The sequence below is a fragment of the Gavia stellata genome, chromosome 18 (assembly GCF_030936135.1).
Source record: "Gavia stellata isolate bGavSte3 chromosome 18, bGavSte3.hap2, whole genome shotgun sequence".
Taxonomy (NCBI): Eukaryota; Metazoa; Chordata; class Aves; order Gaviiformes; family Gaviidae; genus Gavia; species Gavia stellata.
The window spans coordinates 4,162,682-4,179,464 of record NC_082611.1 but is presented as its reverse complement, the minus strand read 5'-3'; the positions used below and the strand labels follow the sequence as shown (position 1 = coordinate 4,179,464).

At 57.2% G+C, this 16,783-nt stretch overlaps 1 protein-coding gene across 1 annotated transcript; it reads left to right on the top strand.

The window, feature by feature from the left end:
• The first annotated feature begins 2,736 nt into the window (after positions 1–2,736).
• On the top strand, positions 2,737–15,115 carry NATD1 (N-acetyltransferase domain containing 1). Its single transcript, XM_059826358.1, has 3 exons — positions 2,737–2,833; positions 10,843–10,961; positions 11,631–15,115. The coding sequence occupies exons 1-3, from the start codon at positions 2,737–2,739 to the stop codon at positions 11,745–11,747; spliced, it is 333 nt and encodes a 110-aa protein (XP_059682341.1). The 3' UTR covers positions 11,748–15,115.
• The last annotated feature ends 1,668 nt before the right edge of the window (positions 15,116–16,783 follow it).

The window sequence follows — 16,783 nt, the reverse complement described above, 5'->3', positions numbered from 1 at the left end:
CTCCCTTCCCCTGCACCTCCTTCGGACCCGGCAGACTCTTTGCTGGAGAAGTGTATCTGAAAGATCAGAGGCAGCTGTAATTGCTGGCCCGAGGCAGAGGGAATCGCAGGCAAAGGCAGAGCGAAGCATCCCAGCGGAGCCCGAGTGCTCCTAGAAATTTTGGCAAGGGTGCTGGATTTTTTGGCACCCCTGGAAGGCGATTCCAGGGTGCTGTAGGTAAACCTGTGGGTTTGCAGGGTCTGGAAGGAAAACCCGATGGAGGGAGAGAGGGAGGCGCGGGTGCACCCCAGACCTCACTGGACACGCTGGGATCTCTGCCGCTGGCACTCGACGCTTCGGCGCTGGCCCCTCGCTGCAGGGTTGTGCCAGACCTGGTTGGGAAATCCACCCACGGCGGGACGGGGCGTCCCCGGCACAGCAATCGGGAGGGGGGGGATCGCCAAGAAAGGCAGCGGGGACCCCCTCGCCTTTGTCTATGCAAAACCTGCTTCTCCTTTCCCCTCTCTCCCAGCGCTTCCCAGCAAAGCGACTGACTTTCCCCCAAGAACCACTGTGTGCTGGAGGGCATCAGCTCTCCCTCGCAGCTCCAGGCGGGGTGCAGGATTAGGCCCCTCTCTCCCCCTGCCCCAGGCTCCCCCCTGTCCTCGGGCTTGTGCCACTCATCTTCCTCCCTGCAAAACCGCAGCTGTACCTGGCCCGGCTCTTTGCAGCGTGTTTGTCTTCCCCTGCGTTCCCCCGCTCCGGGTGTTGTGCTGTCTTTATCTTCCTGCACCGTGGTGGTGCGGGAGCACAGGTGGAGCGAAGGCTGCCAGGGAGAGGATGAGGAGAGGGACAACATCCCACCACCGACATTTTCTAGCCTTTCCTAGAGGAGGAGGGCAGTGAAGTCCTCTCCACTAGCAGCCACCCGTTTCTGCGGGCCGGCGGGTGCTGCGGACGCCTGTGCTCGACGGGAGCAGGAGACCGTGACCCCGACGGGCACGATGCCGGCACCGGCACTGGCCGATGGAGCGGCACAAACCAAACAAATCGAGTGGCCTGATGAATTAATCAGCTGATGGACTCTACCTCAGGGAGCAGGAGCCAAAGGGATGAGTAAACAAAGGCCAAGCTACACGAGGCAGTATTTAGGTGCAGAATAGCTGCCAGTGAACTATTACAAGTTCCAGATTAATTCTAGGTGTTGCTGCTTTTCCTGTTGCACAGGCAGCCGCCAGCCTGCCCCGCTGCGCAGCCGGCGTGCAGACACCTCGGACAGGCTCAGCTCCTGCCTCCAAGAGCTTTTGTTTCAAATATATGGAGGTGTTGCTGCTACAGCTCCACGGGCATGGGGACAAACCCCCCTATCTCCTGCCTCGCTTTTGCACATGGTGGATACACGAGGTTATTGAGCTGACCCTGACGTACACGGCGTGGCGCGCAGAAGCTCGAGCGCTTCTGGTTTGGAGGGTGCACTTAGTGCAGCCGTCCCACAAACAGTGATTATGGCATCTGTGTCCCCCCTGAAGGCATCTGTGGGGTCCCGTGACAGCGGATGCGCAAGGTTTCCCTTGCTTTTGGGACTGCTGGGAGAAGGACCTGGAAACCGGCTGTTCACGCGGCAGCGTGGGCACCCTGACGAGCCTTCTGGTGCTTTCTGGGGTTTTCTGTGCTGCAGGGTGACAGGACGTGGCATCGCCCTGCAGCGGGGCTGAGCCAGACCCCCGCCCTGGGAAAGGGCCCGCTCCTGGGGGGCAGAGCATCGCTCGGGGGCTGCGACCTGGGGCTTCCAACACACCGCGCAGCGTCAGCCAAGGGCACCGGCACAGCACCAGTGCCGGGTGCTGGTTCGGTACCAGTACAGCAGGGCAGCAACAGCGCAGCACCAGTACGCTGGCGCAGAGATCCCAGTACGTGGGCAGGGTACCCAGTACAGTAACTACTGCAGAGCAGGCGGCACAGCGGGGCAGTACCAGTGCCCCGGTGCTGGGCCCCAGCACAGTACCAGTAAGCCAGTACACAGTACCCAGCACAGTACCAGTAAGCCAGTACACGGTACCCAGTGCAGGACCAGTAAGCCAGTACACGGTACCCAGCGCAGGACCAGTAAGCCAGTACACAGTACCCAGCGCAGGACCAGTAAGCCAGTACACAGTACCCAGCACAGTACCAGTAAGGCAGTACACCGTACCCAGCACAGTACCAGTAAGGCAGTACACAGTACCCAGCACAGTACCAGTAAGGCAGTACACAGTACCCAGTGCAGGACCAGTAAGGCAGTACACAGTACCCAGCACAGTACCAGTAAGCCAGTACACAGTACCCAGCGCAGGACCAGTCCACCAGTGCAATACCAGTACAGAGCATCAGGGCCGCAGTGGCAGCGCATGTACGTGCACGTGCGCTCGTGCCCGTGGCCGTGGCCGTGGCCGTGGCCGTGGCCCCCCCGCGCGGGGGCGCCGGGGCCCGCCGCTGGGCTGCGGTGGGCTCGGGGGTGCGCGGCCCCTTTAAGAGCCGGACGTCTGTACCAAAACAAAACGGCGGCGCGGCCATTGGCTGGCCCGCGGGCACGTGGCGCACAGCTGGTTTCCTGCGGCCGCGCGCCGGTGGCAGCCCCGCGGCGTCCGCCGCCACGGCCCGGCCCGGCCCCGCCGCCACCGCTCCCGCTCCCCCGGCGCCGCCCTCGGGATTCCGGGGCGGGACCCGGCGCTGCCGGGGCTCCGTGTCGCGTACGGCTCGGCCCGGTCCGGCCTGGCCATGGCGCACTCGGCGCCGCTCGGCCTCCTGGAGCAGGGCTGCCCCATCCAGGTGGAGCACGATCGGAAGCGGCGGCAGTTCACCGTGCGGCTGAACGGTAAGGGACGGGGGCCCGGGGCTCCCCGGTACCTTCCCTGCTCCCCTCGGTCCCCGCTTCTACTTCCCTGGGGCTCCCGGGACCTACAACCCCCCATTTTCCCCCATTTTCCCCCATTTTCCCCCATTTTCCCCCATTTTCCCCCATTTTCCCCCATTTTCCCCCATTTTCCCCCATTTTCCCCCATTTTCCCCCATTTTCCCCCATTTTCCCCCATTTTCCCCCATTTTCCCCCATTTTCCCCCATTTTCCCCCCCTCGCCCTCTGCTCCCCATGCCCTCAGTGCTGCTGTGTCCCACAGCACCTTCCCTCGTACACCCCACCTTGCCACCGTGTGCCCCCCCTTGTGCCCCCCGATACTCTTCTAAGCCCCCCTGTACCTTCCCCAGTGCCCCTGGTTTGTGCTGGTGCCCCCATGTCCTTCCTGCCCCCCTGAAAGCTTGGCCCAGGAGATCTGGGGGGTCTCTTGGTTGGTGTTGGGGGGTGGAACCCCATGCTGGCCTGGGCAGATTTGGGGGGGGACCAGCTTGCCCCCCCCCCTCCAGGAGCAGCTGCCTTTGGGTGACATGGAGGTGCCACGCCAGGTTGGTGTGGGGGGACGTTCCTCAGTGCATGTGCTGCTCGGTGGCTTTTCGGGTGGGATTCCTGGGGGGAAGCCCCGCGGAGGCCCCGGCAGTGTGGGATCCTACCTAGGTCAGTAGGATCCACGGCACAGAGCCAAGCTGCCGTGAGCATCCATGGGACCGGGGCTGCAGAGATCTGGTGACACGGTGACCCCCCAACAGATCTGTCAGGTATCAGGCAGAGTGAACGGAGAAGTAGGTGCCTCTGACATTTCTTTATGGCATGCCGATTCCTTTCCAGACATCCTCTTAATGGTTAATCCCAAATATTCAACGATCCCAACGCCTCTTCCCTCTCTGTCATGCCGAGAACCACTCTGGGAAAAGAGGCTGTCTCGCTGCCCTACATAAATTGCAGGGTAGTTGCCTTTTAAAAATAAAATAAAATAAAATGGGTAGTTCAGAAATTATACAGACTGTAGGAGGCATTCTCAATAAAACAACAGGAATAGTCTGGATTTTATTTTAGACTCTTCTTCCCCCCCCACCCCATTTTCATTTCAACCACTAATTACAAAGTGCAGGCTGGAGGCTCCGCAGTGGTGGAGCAAGGAAGGAGGAGATATGTGTGCTGGGTGCGGAGAAAACAATTTCACCAACTGCTTATTTTGAACAGAGGGAGATCGAACGAGGTCCCAGGTGACGGGTCCTCACTGCCATCGCGAGAGCTGTAACACAGCGTTGTCGCTGTCGGCGAAGTTCGTACGCGTGTGAAAGAGAGGGGAGAGCTAAGGACCAACAGTTATTAGGGAAATGTAATCTTTTTGTCGTGGTTTGCCGAATAAAACCTCTGCCAGCCACGCTGTGGGCCAAGTAGCGTTCGGTGGCTGAGCGGGGATGGGTCGGGAGAGGATGAATTTCCAGAGTGAGAGAATCAACTGTGGGACCCGTGGTGGGAGTCGTGTGTGAATCAGCACAAAACCTCCTGCTTCAGGAAGGGACCGCCGCGGCTCAGGGAAGCCGCGGCCTTCCCCGGGGCTGTAGGTGGATCCCTGTGATCAGGGTTGGGTTTTTTTCCGGGAGTTCAGGGAGATCGAACCCTTTTTTTGTGAGATCAGTGCCAGCCACGTAAGGAAGCCGAGCTGAGCAGCGTCCTGGTGTGACGGCGTTCCTGCCACTGGGCTGACTAACATCCACGCGGAGTGGGTGATCCGTCTCTCCTTCTTGTTAGGCATTTGCTGATAACAGCCAAGCCCTGGAAGGCGGTTAGAAGATCACCGTCTCTGTGGGAGTGCGTGGCAGGGTGTTTATGTCCTCCACTGCTCTCTTCATCGCTCCCGCTTCTGGCACGACCGGCATCAGTGGTGCTGAATGCTCTGGCAGGTTTTCCCTGCTGCACGTGGGGGAATGACAAGAAACGGGCCAGGCACAGATTTTAGTGTCAATGTGACCCACGTGTCCCTCTGAGAGCACTTTTGTCCCCTGTTACTGCACTGTGGCAGAGATGAGCAGCAACCCGTGGGGTGAACCTGCAGCTCACCGATGGGCTCCAGGGCCAGCTTGTCTCTGGTGTCTCGGTCCTAATTTTAGCTATCTGTGGGGTGTGGGTGATGCTCTGGGAAAACACAGGTGCATCGGGCTTGTGGACCAAGGAGCCAGGCTTTGCTCATCTCCAGTAATAGCTGGTCTCTGGGCTGATGGCTTGGTGGTTTACGGTAGTGTGATGTTGGGTAGAAAACTTCTTGTGGTGGTATTTTCATAGAAATCCCCATAGCAAGAGGCCCGAGACACTGTGAAAGCCGTGAATTAGTTGTGAAAGTGTTTGATTTCAGCATCGTCCTGTGTTTGCCTCTGCACCCCCATGTAACCTCATGTCAGGACTCCCTCCTTGTATGCAAGATGAATTGCATTTGGTGTTTCTGGGTTGCCCTGTCTTTCCCTTCTCTACTCGTTGCTCCCCTCTCTCCCCTCATTGCTGCACGTGGCTTCTGATAGAAACAGCTGCTTCACTTTAACACGCTCCCTTTTTTCCTTGCATCCCAAATGCAGAAGCATTGAGAAGCTGAAAGTAAAGCTGATTATAACCAGACCTCACTGAGCTTCGTTATCCCTCTGAGAGGAGGGTAGAAAGAAGCCCAACTGGATTTGAAATCCATTAAGATGTGACTAACAGCACAAGCTAGCCAGAAACCTCCCGATGCAGCGACCGTGTTGGAAAACATCAATTTGTCAAAGCTAAAAACTTCGATGGGAATCATATAGGCTGGTTTTGTCAGGAGTAGTTGGGGTTTTTTTTGGATCCGAGATAAAATTTCTGGTCAAAACAAGAAACCCGAGGAGACCCCCACCCCAAAGTAGTCGGCCGGTCATTCCAGCTGCTGGCACAGCTGCTTGGGGCAGGGGAACAGCCCTTTTAGCAGCAGCCTCTTTGACTTCTTGATGCCCATCAAACACGTCAGGCTCTCCAGTTGGGAGATGGGCTCACCACACGCTCCGAGCAGCTCCGGTTCCTCAGGGACGCACGGGCTTCTTGCACACCAGTGCTCCTGTTCATTCAATGCATGGGTGCAGCAAGCCACACTTCCCCAACCTCCCGCTCCTCCCCAGCTGGGTTTGGGCAGGATCCAGTGGCTGGAAGCTCCTGCTTTGCCTGCTGCTGATCTGAGTCTCGAGAGCTCCTTGTCAGGAATCCAGGCTCGGGTGTATTAGGAAAACCGGAGCAGGTCGTGCCTTGGTGCTTTCCTCCCTGCCGGGGCAGATGCCCTCCAGGAGGGGAAAGCTGCCGCGTTTGCAGCAGGCATGAAGGGATCTGGCCACCGGATACTGCACCAAGGTGGCCCCGCTCTTCTCCTGTGCCTCAGTTGCCTTGAGAGAGCTCCTAAACAGGAAACCGCTTCAAACCAGAGCGGCCCCCCCGCCGTCTGCCGCTCCTGCGAGCGAGGCCCCTCGGTCACGGTTGCGCTGTCTGTTGTGCTCTGTTGTGTTTTCTCTCCGTAGTAACGTGCCAGAGGCTCCCTGGGGAGCAAGGCCAGCCTGCAGCGAGCCCTGGCTTGGGATGCACGCGCTCCTTGGGACATCTTGTCCTCTCGGTTCGCCCCACACGCAGCTTTCGGCAGCCACCTTTCAGCTCAGCAGCCGGAAGAGCCAAGCTGCTGCCTGCCTCTGGGCTTTCCTGGGTCTGGGAGTGGGAAATGGGGCTGGCGCCTGCTCTCTCCCACCTTGCTCTTGGGGAATGGCTTTGCAGCAGTGCCCCAAGGCGGCTGGCCCTCAGGGGCTGCCTCCAAAGGCTGGTGAGCGCAGAAATTGGCCCGTAGGCAGCAGCCAGCCCTTGCCAGGCCCCCGCTCTGCTCCAGTCTCAGGCACACAATGGCGTATTGTAGGCTGGGGCCAGAACAGAGGGACGAGGGAGAAGGCCTCAGGCTGGGGGGACGGGTCCTGCTGTGCTGCCAGTGCTGCAGCATCCCCTCGCTGCGCAGGTACCATGCACGCCCAGGAGAGGGGACCACCGAAGAATGGGCTGGAGCAGGGTGCCTGCGTCTTCCCGTATGCCTGCCGTGTCCCTTCCCCAGCTCAGGGCTGGGGCCGGGCTCGCTGCTCGTTCCTCTGCGGCTCACGAGCCGCCCAGCTCAGGGACTTGTGTCTGGCTGAGCCTGTGGTGCAGGGGCCTCATCTGCTGCCCGAAGCTGTCTGCCCTGCTTGGGTGGAAGCTCTGTGCCACCAGTCCTGGTGGAAACCCTCCGTGGAGAGCAAGTTTAGACCTGGTCTCTCTCCCACTTCCCAGAAAAGCTTCCCCCTCCCCGTGCACCCTGTGATTCCAGGGAGGGAGGGCTGGGGACCAGCTGTGCTGCCATTGCTGCCATTTTCATCGCGCAGCCTCTTGCTCCTTTCTTGCTGTGCTGATTTGCATTGACTCAGACTTCCTCGCTCACGGTGGCCTTGAAGCCGAGGTGCTGCGCAGGGGTGTCTGCGAGTCAGACGTCATGATCCGGCTCACGGGGCACTGCTTGGGCCAGCCAAGACCTGAGCCTGTTTTGCCAAGCTGTGTCTGTGCAGGCTGATAAAATCCCTGCCCCAAAGTCTAAGGGGGCGGTGAGACAGGCGGGAGGCCAGCTTGCGGCATCCCTCTTATGCCACGTTTCGGTGTGGTTTCTGCTTGCGTGCCCTCTCTTGACAGGGGGATTGGGACAAGCTGGGGCTGGGCTGCTCCTGCGAGGGGTCAGCGCTGCTTCCAGCTCCCCCTGCTTTGCAGTGTTCCCTTTGCCGGGGGCAGCCCCCTGTGCCCAAGGTACGGAGCAGCAAGGCTTCTTTCAGCATCGTTATTGCAGCAATGTGCTTCTGCTCCCCATCTCCTCCCTCTGGCTCCAGGGAGGCTTTTTGGTGGGAAAACAAGGGTTGTGCCTGGAGCTGCTCATAGGGAGCCCAGGAACAGTCCCAGTTTGGGGGTACAGCCTCCTTCACCCTGCTTTTCCCTGAGGCTCTTGTCCACCGTGAGGATGGTGTGGAGAGGATGTGCAGAGCAGCTGCTTTTGAAGGAAACAGGCTTTCCGCCGGCCGGTCCTTCCCCTGCTTTCATGAGCTGTTGGCCACCTTCAGCCTTGCCCAGTAGAGGAAGAGGGATCTCGATCCTGCCAGGAGAGGCTGTTCCTGCAGGACGTGTGCTGTGAGCCGGCATTACTGCGGAGGCAGGGCTGCTGTGAGTGCACAGCCTGACAGCAGACAGTGGAGAATCTGGGTGGGATGCTGTCTCACAAGACTGAAATCCTTTTGGATCCCGGCTTGTCTCTCCTTTGTTGATCAGGGCTTTTTCCCACTTCCAGCCCCCGTGTCAGTGCAGTCCCGTGTATCCAGCTGTGCCCAGCTTATGGGTTTGGCTTGGCATGTTCTTGCCTGGAGGAACCGCAGGGTGTATTTGCGGTGACCTTTAAGCATAACCACCCATCTCTGGCTGTCCCCCTCCATCAGCTCCTCTCGCAGCCTGGGTGCTCTGTTTGTGGCTCTGCATCACCCACCATCCTGCAGCGGGGAGCTGGAGATGGGGAACTGGGAGATGCTCGACGTTGCCCAGCCCCAGGGCTGCACAGGAGTGGGGACACAGCAGCGATCTCCTCTCGAGCCGTCGGTGTCACCTGCAGGGCCCGCACCAAACCCTATGGCACGAGTGTCCCTGATTTCATGTGCTGGGTGACTCGGGGTCCCATCGCTGAGGTGAGCATGTACAGATGCATTTATGTACTTGGCTGAACCAGGATGTTTTTCTGAACTGGGAGCAGTTTCCCGCAGTGTTGGCAGCACTGGCTTTTTCTGCAGAGACAGTTGTAAAATCCTTTGGGCTCTGCGTGTGTTCATCTGTACGTGGGTGGCACCCTGCGGCTCCAGTCCTGGCTGGGGTTTTGTGATGCTACTGTGACACAGCGAACATCGAGGGAAAGTCTGTCCAGGGCAGATCTGAGACTCTTCGAACACTGCATCATCTTCTGCTTTAAAATGCATTTTTGGGTGTGATACTTCTGTATGGATCATATATAAATATAATGTATAAAAGTATTAATTTTTTTTAAAAAACCCAATAATCTTTTGCTCCATCGTCACTTAGAGAAGGATTTAATTTTGAACTTATCAAAACTTCAGGTAGAGTCTACGCAAAGTTTTGGCCTGGGAGGACAGCAGAGGGGAAGGTCTGGAGCATGTGAAAGCCACTGTTATAAGAGCATTTCACAGCCTTTGGTGCTTCCAGATCTGCCAATAGCACCTCTAAGAAAGCTGCTGCCCAACGTGTTGCTTCTGATGTGAGGGTGAGGGCACCCGGCTTTGCCTGTGCCCCGATCTGGGCAGGTTTTCTTCTGCGTGAGACAGGTCTGTGCTGCTGGGGAAGAGCAGGGCTCGTAGCTGCTCCCTTGGCTCTGTTTGGGTGCCTGTATCCACACTGGGAAATGCTGTGGTTCTCCCTTTTTTCCCCGCAAATATTTGCAGCTGTAAAATGGGGCTGTAGGATCTCATCTGCACTGTTCTTGCGAATGGGGAAGAGGCAAGCACCCCTTCAGCCCCTTCCCCACCCCGTTACCTCTGCCCGTCCCAGCTGTTCACCCCAAACCCTCTGTCCTGAGATGGGGGGGTTCTGGGGTAGGTAGGGAGTCTAAAAGAGCTTGGCTGCTTGGTGAACTAGAGGCTGAGAGGGGCAGGACTGATGCCTATAAATACTTGGGGGGTATGGCAGGGAGGGAAATTATTTATGTCCACCCAAGAACAATGTTGGCACAAGAACGAGTGGGTAGAAACCAGAAGGAATAAACTCAGGCTGGAAATGTGCAAGTTTCCATCTGATGTAGGCAGATGCTCCTACAAGGAGCAGGAACAAAGACTTGAGCTGCTTCTCTTGAAACACAAAATTCAAATAGGCTCTTTTCTAGTGCCTCTCAAATACAGGGATCGGGGAACTGGGCTGGAGTTGTCAGCTGAAACACAATAAAATAAAGCATATTGAGCACACTAAAGAATATAGTAAACGCAGGTGAACCTTGCAGCCCTTCACCCTCCAACAACCATTGGAGGGAAAGGAAAAGTTTCCATTATTTTATTTGAGCGTGTCTCTTTGATTGGAAGCTTGCATTTCTGAAACTCACTTTTAAATACAGAAACCCTCTAGAAATTAAATGTTTGCTTTTGCACTGAAGACAGAAGCTTGCATTCTGCAGACAAAGCCGGAGGGGTGTTATTAGCTTGCCTCTGATTTACACGTGTGCTGAAACTTTTTTCCTGTAACTGAACTGCTGTGAGAAAGGTCAGGGTGTTGCAACAGGAAGCCTGTGTGCATATAAATGTGTGTGCAGAAACCCCCTTGCACGCCTGTGTGCGCTTTCCTGTGTGTTTGTGGGATTATCTCTCCCAGCATCTTCCCCTAAACATGCCTGTCCAAATGCTGCAACACCAGGCCAAGAAGTCTTGTCCTGTTTTACATGCCACAACAAAAAACTCTGTGCTGTAGAGAGAAAGGAATTGGCCGTTACCTGGGTTGGCTTTGTCCTGTTCTTCCCCCTCCTCTTTTTGCTCACTCCCCTATCAACACATCCCACCCCATCCCGCCAGCTGCTTTCCGACCCTAAACATGTTGCGTTGGCACATCAGCCCTTGATTCAGGGCTCAGTAGAAAAGGTCCAGGGGCTTGGAAAAGCCAAGAAGATCTGCCTCTGCTTGTACCTCACGGGGGGGACAAACAGGGATGTCCAAGTGTCACCAAAAGCAAAATCTCTGCTGAGCCTTTCCACTGCGTGAGACCACCCAGCGCCACGGCTGTTCCCGTGGGTGCGAGGAGCCGTGCGGTGGCTGTTGTAGCAGTCCCAAAGCTGCCTGTTCCCTGCTGTGGGCTCCCCGGTGAACGGCTCCATCCAACGGCGGCCCTGGGGCTCCCTGGGGTCATCCCATGTCTCACCCCTCTCTCGCATCCCCCAGGTTGCCACGACAAGGCGGTGCTGCTCTATGAATATGTGGGGAAGCGGATCGTGGACTTGCAGCACACGGAAGTACCGGACGCCTATCGAGGGAGAGGAATAGCCAAGCACCTCGCAAAGGTATGGCCCCAGCCACCCCTTCTCCCCTGGGCAGAAGCTGTCGCCATCCCGGCCGTGGTTAGAGACCCTGGCTGAAGCCAGGCCCCGTCACGTTGGCATTGCAGGCATGTCCCACGGGAACTGTCCCTGCCCTGATGGGAGGTAGGGGCGGCTGGCGGGGCAGCTGGAAATCCGTGGTCAGATATTCCTATTTCTGGCAGCGAGAGGGGCTGGGTGAGGGCCAGCACATCCAGCTGCTCGCCCGGGCTCGGCCCTTTCCTCCTCGCAGCGAAGAGCCCTCACGCCCACCTTGCAGGGGCTGATGCAGTGCCTCTCGTGGGGGCTGGACCCCCTCATCTCAAAGCTTCAAGGCCCTCGTGAGCCCTTTTCCTGCCTTGGGCCCTGCTTTTGAGGCCCACAGATGTGCAGGGAGAGCTGAGGAGCTGTGAGCCCAGTGGTGAGAGGGACCGGGGAGTGATGCCTCTGGTTAAACTGGGGACCCTGTAGAGGCTGTAGTAGGACAGCCATGGTCTCCCCCCAGCTGCCTCGTGCAGTGGGTACATGAGGGCAACCTGCCGTTTCCCCCAGCTGCATGGGGGGTACGGGAGTCTGGACCGCCGGGACGTTTCAGAGGAGCGCGTAGACTGGGGTGCTGGTTGTAACCCATCTGTCCTCTCTGGCTGGTTGCAGGCAGCCCTGGACTTTGTGGTGGAGGAAGACCTGAAAGCTCACCTGACGTGCTGGTACATTCAGAAATACGTCAAGGAGAACCCACTGCCGCAGTACCTGGAACACTTGCAGCCTTAAGGCAGGACAGCTCTGACAACAGCGCGCCTGTCCCTGACTGTTCAACGCGGCCTTTGCTTCTCTGTGGTCTCAGGAAACCCCCCTCCCACACTCACAACTTCCACTTTTTTAAGCGTGTCCGTGTGGTGCAGGAGTGTGGGCACGACCTCCTCCTCTCTGCCCATGTGTGAACGTGGCTATGGCCCCTGGGCCAGGCTGGCTTTGGGCACACATGGTGTCCCCTGGTGCCCTTCTTCCCAAGCCAGGGGTGGGAGAGGATAATTTTTCCACCAAACTCCATCACAAGACTAGGGGATGACTCGATCTGCGCCTCATCCTCTCCCCTCCGCTTGGCAACAGCTGTGAACTGGCTGGCGGATGTTGGTTAGGGGCAGTCGTGGGGTACCAGCCCCCCTTTCCTCCTGGCAACTGGGGAAGATGCTGTGGATTAAGCCTCGTGGGACAGAGGGAGGTGCTGGAGGAGCCCCAGCCCCATGGCAGGTTCATCCCCTGCAGCATCTGCTGGGCACCGAGCCTTGCCCAAGCCCATGTGGGGCACAGGTGAGAACGTGTGGGCCATGGTGGTGCCTTGGGGGCTTTGCTGCACCAGCTGTGGAGACACTGGGATGGTGACACCTTCAAGCCTAGAGACAGGAGCCGTGTGCGGAGCAGGCTTCAGCCACAGGGGCTGCGGCAGAGCTTATGCTGCCTGAGTGTGTACAGGATGAAAGGCGTCTGAGTCGCAGATGCTGCTCCCTGGAGATGCCAGCCCCTGCCCAGCCTTCTGTACATAGCCCTGGTGTGGCATCCCTGCAGGGTTGTGGGCCGTCGTTCCTGTCTCTGCTCCCTGCTGTTGTTGTCTGTGCTGGTGTGGACACAGCCTGCTCAGGAGAAGAGCACCAGCCCTGGCCTAAGCAATGAGGGGACATCCCATGCTTTTGCAGGCACCAGGGTGGTTTCCTGCAGTTGAAGAGGAATGCTCCCCCCCTCTCCCTCAACTCCAGCTCTGCACCCCTGTCTGTGCCCCAGACGGTAAGGCCTGAGCTGTCATCGCATCCTGAGAGCATCGGGGGTAAGGCCTCTAGAACCTGGTCCTGGCCCGTCTCCAGGACTCGATGCTAGAGCTGCCTGCCTCTGCCTGGATGCTGATTACTTCTCCTTACGGCCTTTGGAAAGAAGCCCTGGCTCAGGGCTCGCTGGCCTCCTCGCTGCTCCAAGCCCTGGGTGCTGGCAGCATTGTGGGGTCCTCGGCCAGCAGCAGGGAGGAACACCCTCATGTTGCACTGTTACCTCTGCAGATGATGACCCCGTAGCACAGCTCAGTGTTGCCACAGTCGGATGTAGAGGTAGCACTGTGATGGCAGGACACTGCCTGGCTCTGGCTTGTTGCCTGTCCTGCTTTGCCTAGGCTTTCCAGGGCCTGAGCTAGACCCCAGAGCATCTCCCCTCAAGCTCTCAGGATTTTGCAGTGTCCCAGGGCTCGGCTGTGGTGGAGGAGATGGTGCTGCCAGCATGCCAGCCCTGAGCAGCTGCTGGGGGCTGCAGCCAGACAGAATGAGCTAAAGAGCCTTTCGCCTGGAGGCCAAATCCAGACCTAGCTTATCTCTCAGCAGGGACTAAAGTTTACAATCTGTGCCACGGTCCGAATGAAGCCCTGGCCAAGAGGCAGCTCAGCCCTCTCCCAGAGCCCAGCGCAAAGTCCATGGAGGCAAAGACAAAAGCTCCTACAACCTTCTCTCCTGGTTGGGTGGGTTGGAGATGGAGACCCTGTGCCTGATCTCAGCCAGGGAGGCCCTGAGCTATTCCTCCTGGTCACCAGCTTGAGGCGAAGCCCTGGCGCCTGCCTGTGCTTGTGGGCTGCCCGCTGCCAACATAACGCAGCCCTCTGCCCACAGGCCTGAGTAAAACCTCCCAAACTCCATCCCTGCCCTGCCACTGCAGGCTGCCTGTGTCCATTGCCTGCCTGGGGAGGGACCTGTGCCTGGTGGCAGACCTATCTCCAGCTTGTGCTGCTCAGGAGAGGCATCAGGCTCAGCCCTCTTGCTGCCTCATGCTTCTGTCCTCTTGCTGCCTATTTCAGCCTGGCTGCGACCTTCAGGTTGGCTTAGAGGGACTGGGAAAGGGTTGCAGGTAACGAACTAAAGAAAAGGGGCTCAAGAAGAAATCTGGGCTGCTGAGTGTTCATCCTTTAACATGCAAAACATACTTCAACATCTAGTTACAGGAGCAAGGCTGGCTCTGTTACAGCCAAGTGATGACAGAACTGTCCCTGCTCTTGATCCCAAGGTGAAGCTGAACCATCTCTTCTTCTGCAAGCCAAGATAAGACATCATCGTATCTTTGTCACAGCTGGGCTGGGTGCTTGGGGGAGATGCGCACACCTGGTTGCCTCTTGGGAGCAATAGCGCAAGTCCAGCGCTGCAAGCCTCTGCCCTGGTTTTGTGCTTATTTCCATTGGGTGACAGTTCCCAGAAGTACCATGTCGTGTCCGCTGCGTGAGAGTGGCTCGCTGGAGGGCGTGCTGTGGTCGCTGCACCGTCAGGGTCCCAGCATCCAAGCTTAGCCCTGGAGCCCTTCGTGATGCTCTGGCAGGAACCTCGTGCTTCCCAGCACTGGATCACAAGTGGCAATCGCTGCCTTAAATCAGGCACAGCACACGGTTTTGCTGCTGCTTCCCTTCGAGGTGCTACAGTCCCTCTGGTGTCTGACCTGATGGAGATGTGTGCCAGTGTCCGTGCCAACCGTTTCACTGCTGTACCCATCCTTTGCCCCCAGCCTTCCCTTCCTCGTGGTCCTTGATCTCGGCGAATAGCAATACCCATAGGTCACCAGCGATGCCGTGGTCCACAGTGCTCCCATGATCTGGCACTGCCATGTGGGAGATGGCTTGGGGTCCCTCAGCGTTGGGCAGCCCTCCCTCCCGCCTCTCCGCCAGCTGCCCTTTCCCAGCTCATCTCTGCAGGAAGGAGCTTTGAGTCCTGCGCTGCCCCTTGGTGCTGACTAAGCCTGGAGGAGTTGGGGATCCTGGACTCTCTCCGGAAACGGGAGTGTGGAAGTGGTTTGGTTGAATATTGAGGTCCCGAAACCCATTTGAACTACAGACCTTGTTGGGTGGGGAAATGCAGATTGCTGTCAAACCTGCTTCCACATCACCCAACTTGAAACACCCCTTCCCTCATTCGCTTTCCAGCGTTGTCTTCCTCTGTCCAAGGTTTCCGTTCTGTTGAATTCGGTGGTTACAATGTGCCTTTCCTTCTCAGGACCTGTTACAAATGACCTTTCTGCTTTTGTTTATGTCTAACATTTATCTTTATCCCTCCCTCTGTCATACTATAAAACATGAACATATTGCATGGAGTACAATACAATAAAAAGTGTGGCTTAACTGACCCGCAGTGGTTCACTGTGCCGCGCTTGGTGGGAGGCAGGAGGAGGTGTCACTGCTGGGCTGGGTTGCTTTGGCAGAAAGCCTGTTTCACAAGTCCTGTCAAACAACTCTGCTCTCTAGTCCATGTCCAGGGTATGATTTTTGCTGCCTTGTTGCTGTGTATTTGTTTGCTACATGAATGTAAACAATCTCTTTCTCATCCTCAAAAAACACATCCTCTAACAAATCTAACCCCAAATCTCTGAGACAGTAACTACCACGTGCCTGTCTGTTTCTTGGAGAAGGTGAGAGAAAAGGCAGAAGTTAGCAGATCTGCATGTTGGTGTACTCAGCAGCTACTCTCCTACTGCCTAACCTTCCCCTCCAAAAAATGGAGAAAATGCTACTTCTCTCCTTTGCGAGGAAGAGGATCTTGTGCAAGGAGGACCCCATCGGGGCGGTGAGGATGACGGAGGGTCTGCAAGACCCTTGCTAGGTGCAGGATGAAGGATTCCTGGTCCCAGTGCTGGTGCTGGCCATAGCTCCCTGTGACCTGTGGGCAGCCACTCTCGTCTTTCCATCACCTAACGTGGGTGCTACCTGCAGCGCCCTTCTCCCATCATGGAGCACCTCAGAGCCAGATCCCAGGCGAGCCTGGCATGCACCCATTGCAAATGAATAGGAGGGCATGGGCTGAAGCTATTGAATTTTATTTCAGGTCATAGGGCTGGCTGACCTCATGATGACTGCATAAGCTTGGGGTGAATGGGATCACAACTGGTTCCTCTCCTTTGCCGGCTGATCCGCCCCTGCTCATGCTCACCAGTCCTGCCTTGAGATTTCAGCCCAAACAGTCTTCAGGAGTTGTGCTGCAAATTCAGCCTCTCGTGAGCAGGTGCTCAACGCTTGTGTTCATCGGTTTAAGATGTTTGAAAACATAAAGGCATGAAAACATTTAAATAGCCAGCCGGTGGAGTTGTTCCCTGCTGTGCTTGTCTGGAGCAAGGCGGGCGGGCAGGTGACTCAGAGGAACACAAGGCGCTTCCCTTCTGGGGCCAGCGCTCATCAGCCCTGGGGCTCCCAGCACATGTTTATGTCCCTTCCCAAAGCTGGGCACAAGCTACGGAGGCTGAGGCCGAAGTTTCAATAGCTGAAAATGCTGGGGCTGGGGGGTGGTGGGGAGGAGAAAGGGCACAGCTTATTTACAGTTATGATTTGATCCAACATTGTCAGTGACAAGTGGCCCCTGGGCTGCAATTTGAGCAGGCAGGAGCGTGGGTTTTGTTCGTCCCGAGAGACAGTGCAGTAGGTTTGGGTTATAGCACGAAGCCGGGCTGTTGCTGGTAACACGCTCTGTTTACATTCCACATTCCAGACAGTCCGATGCGCTCCGGCCTGCCCCAGCAATGCCGCCGGTCGGCCGTGCGCTCTGCCAGGCTGGGCACTCTTCCCAAACGCCTCTTGTTCATGCAAATGCACCATTTACCTCCACCAAAAGAACTGACCCCCAAATTACCGCTGAGAAAGCAGGGGTGCAGGAGGGCCCTGCAGCCTGGAAGCGCAGCCTCGCAATGCTCGGGATGGTGGAGGCAGCCATGGGTTTGTTCTCTTCAGTTACATTACATCACTTGGAAATAACGTTGTCAAGAAGAGGCATTTTCTAGGAACAGGAGATGCAAAAACAGCACCG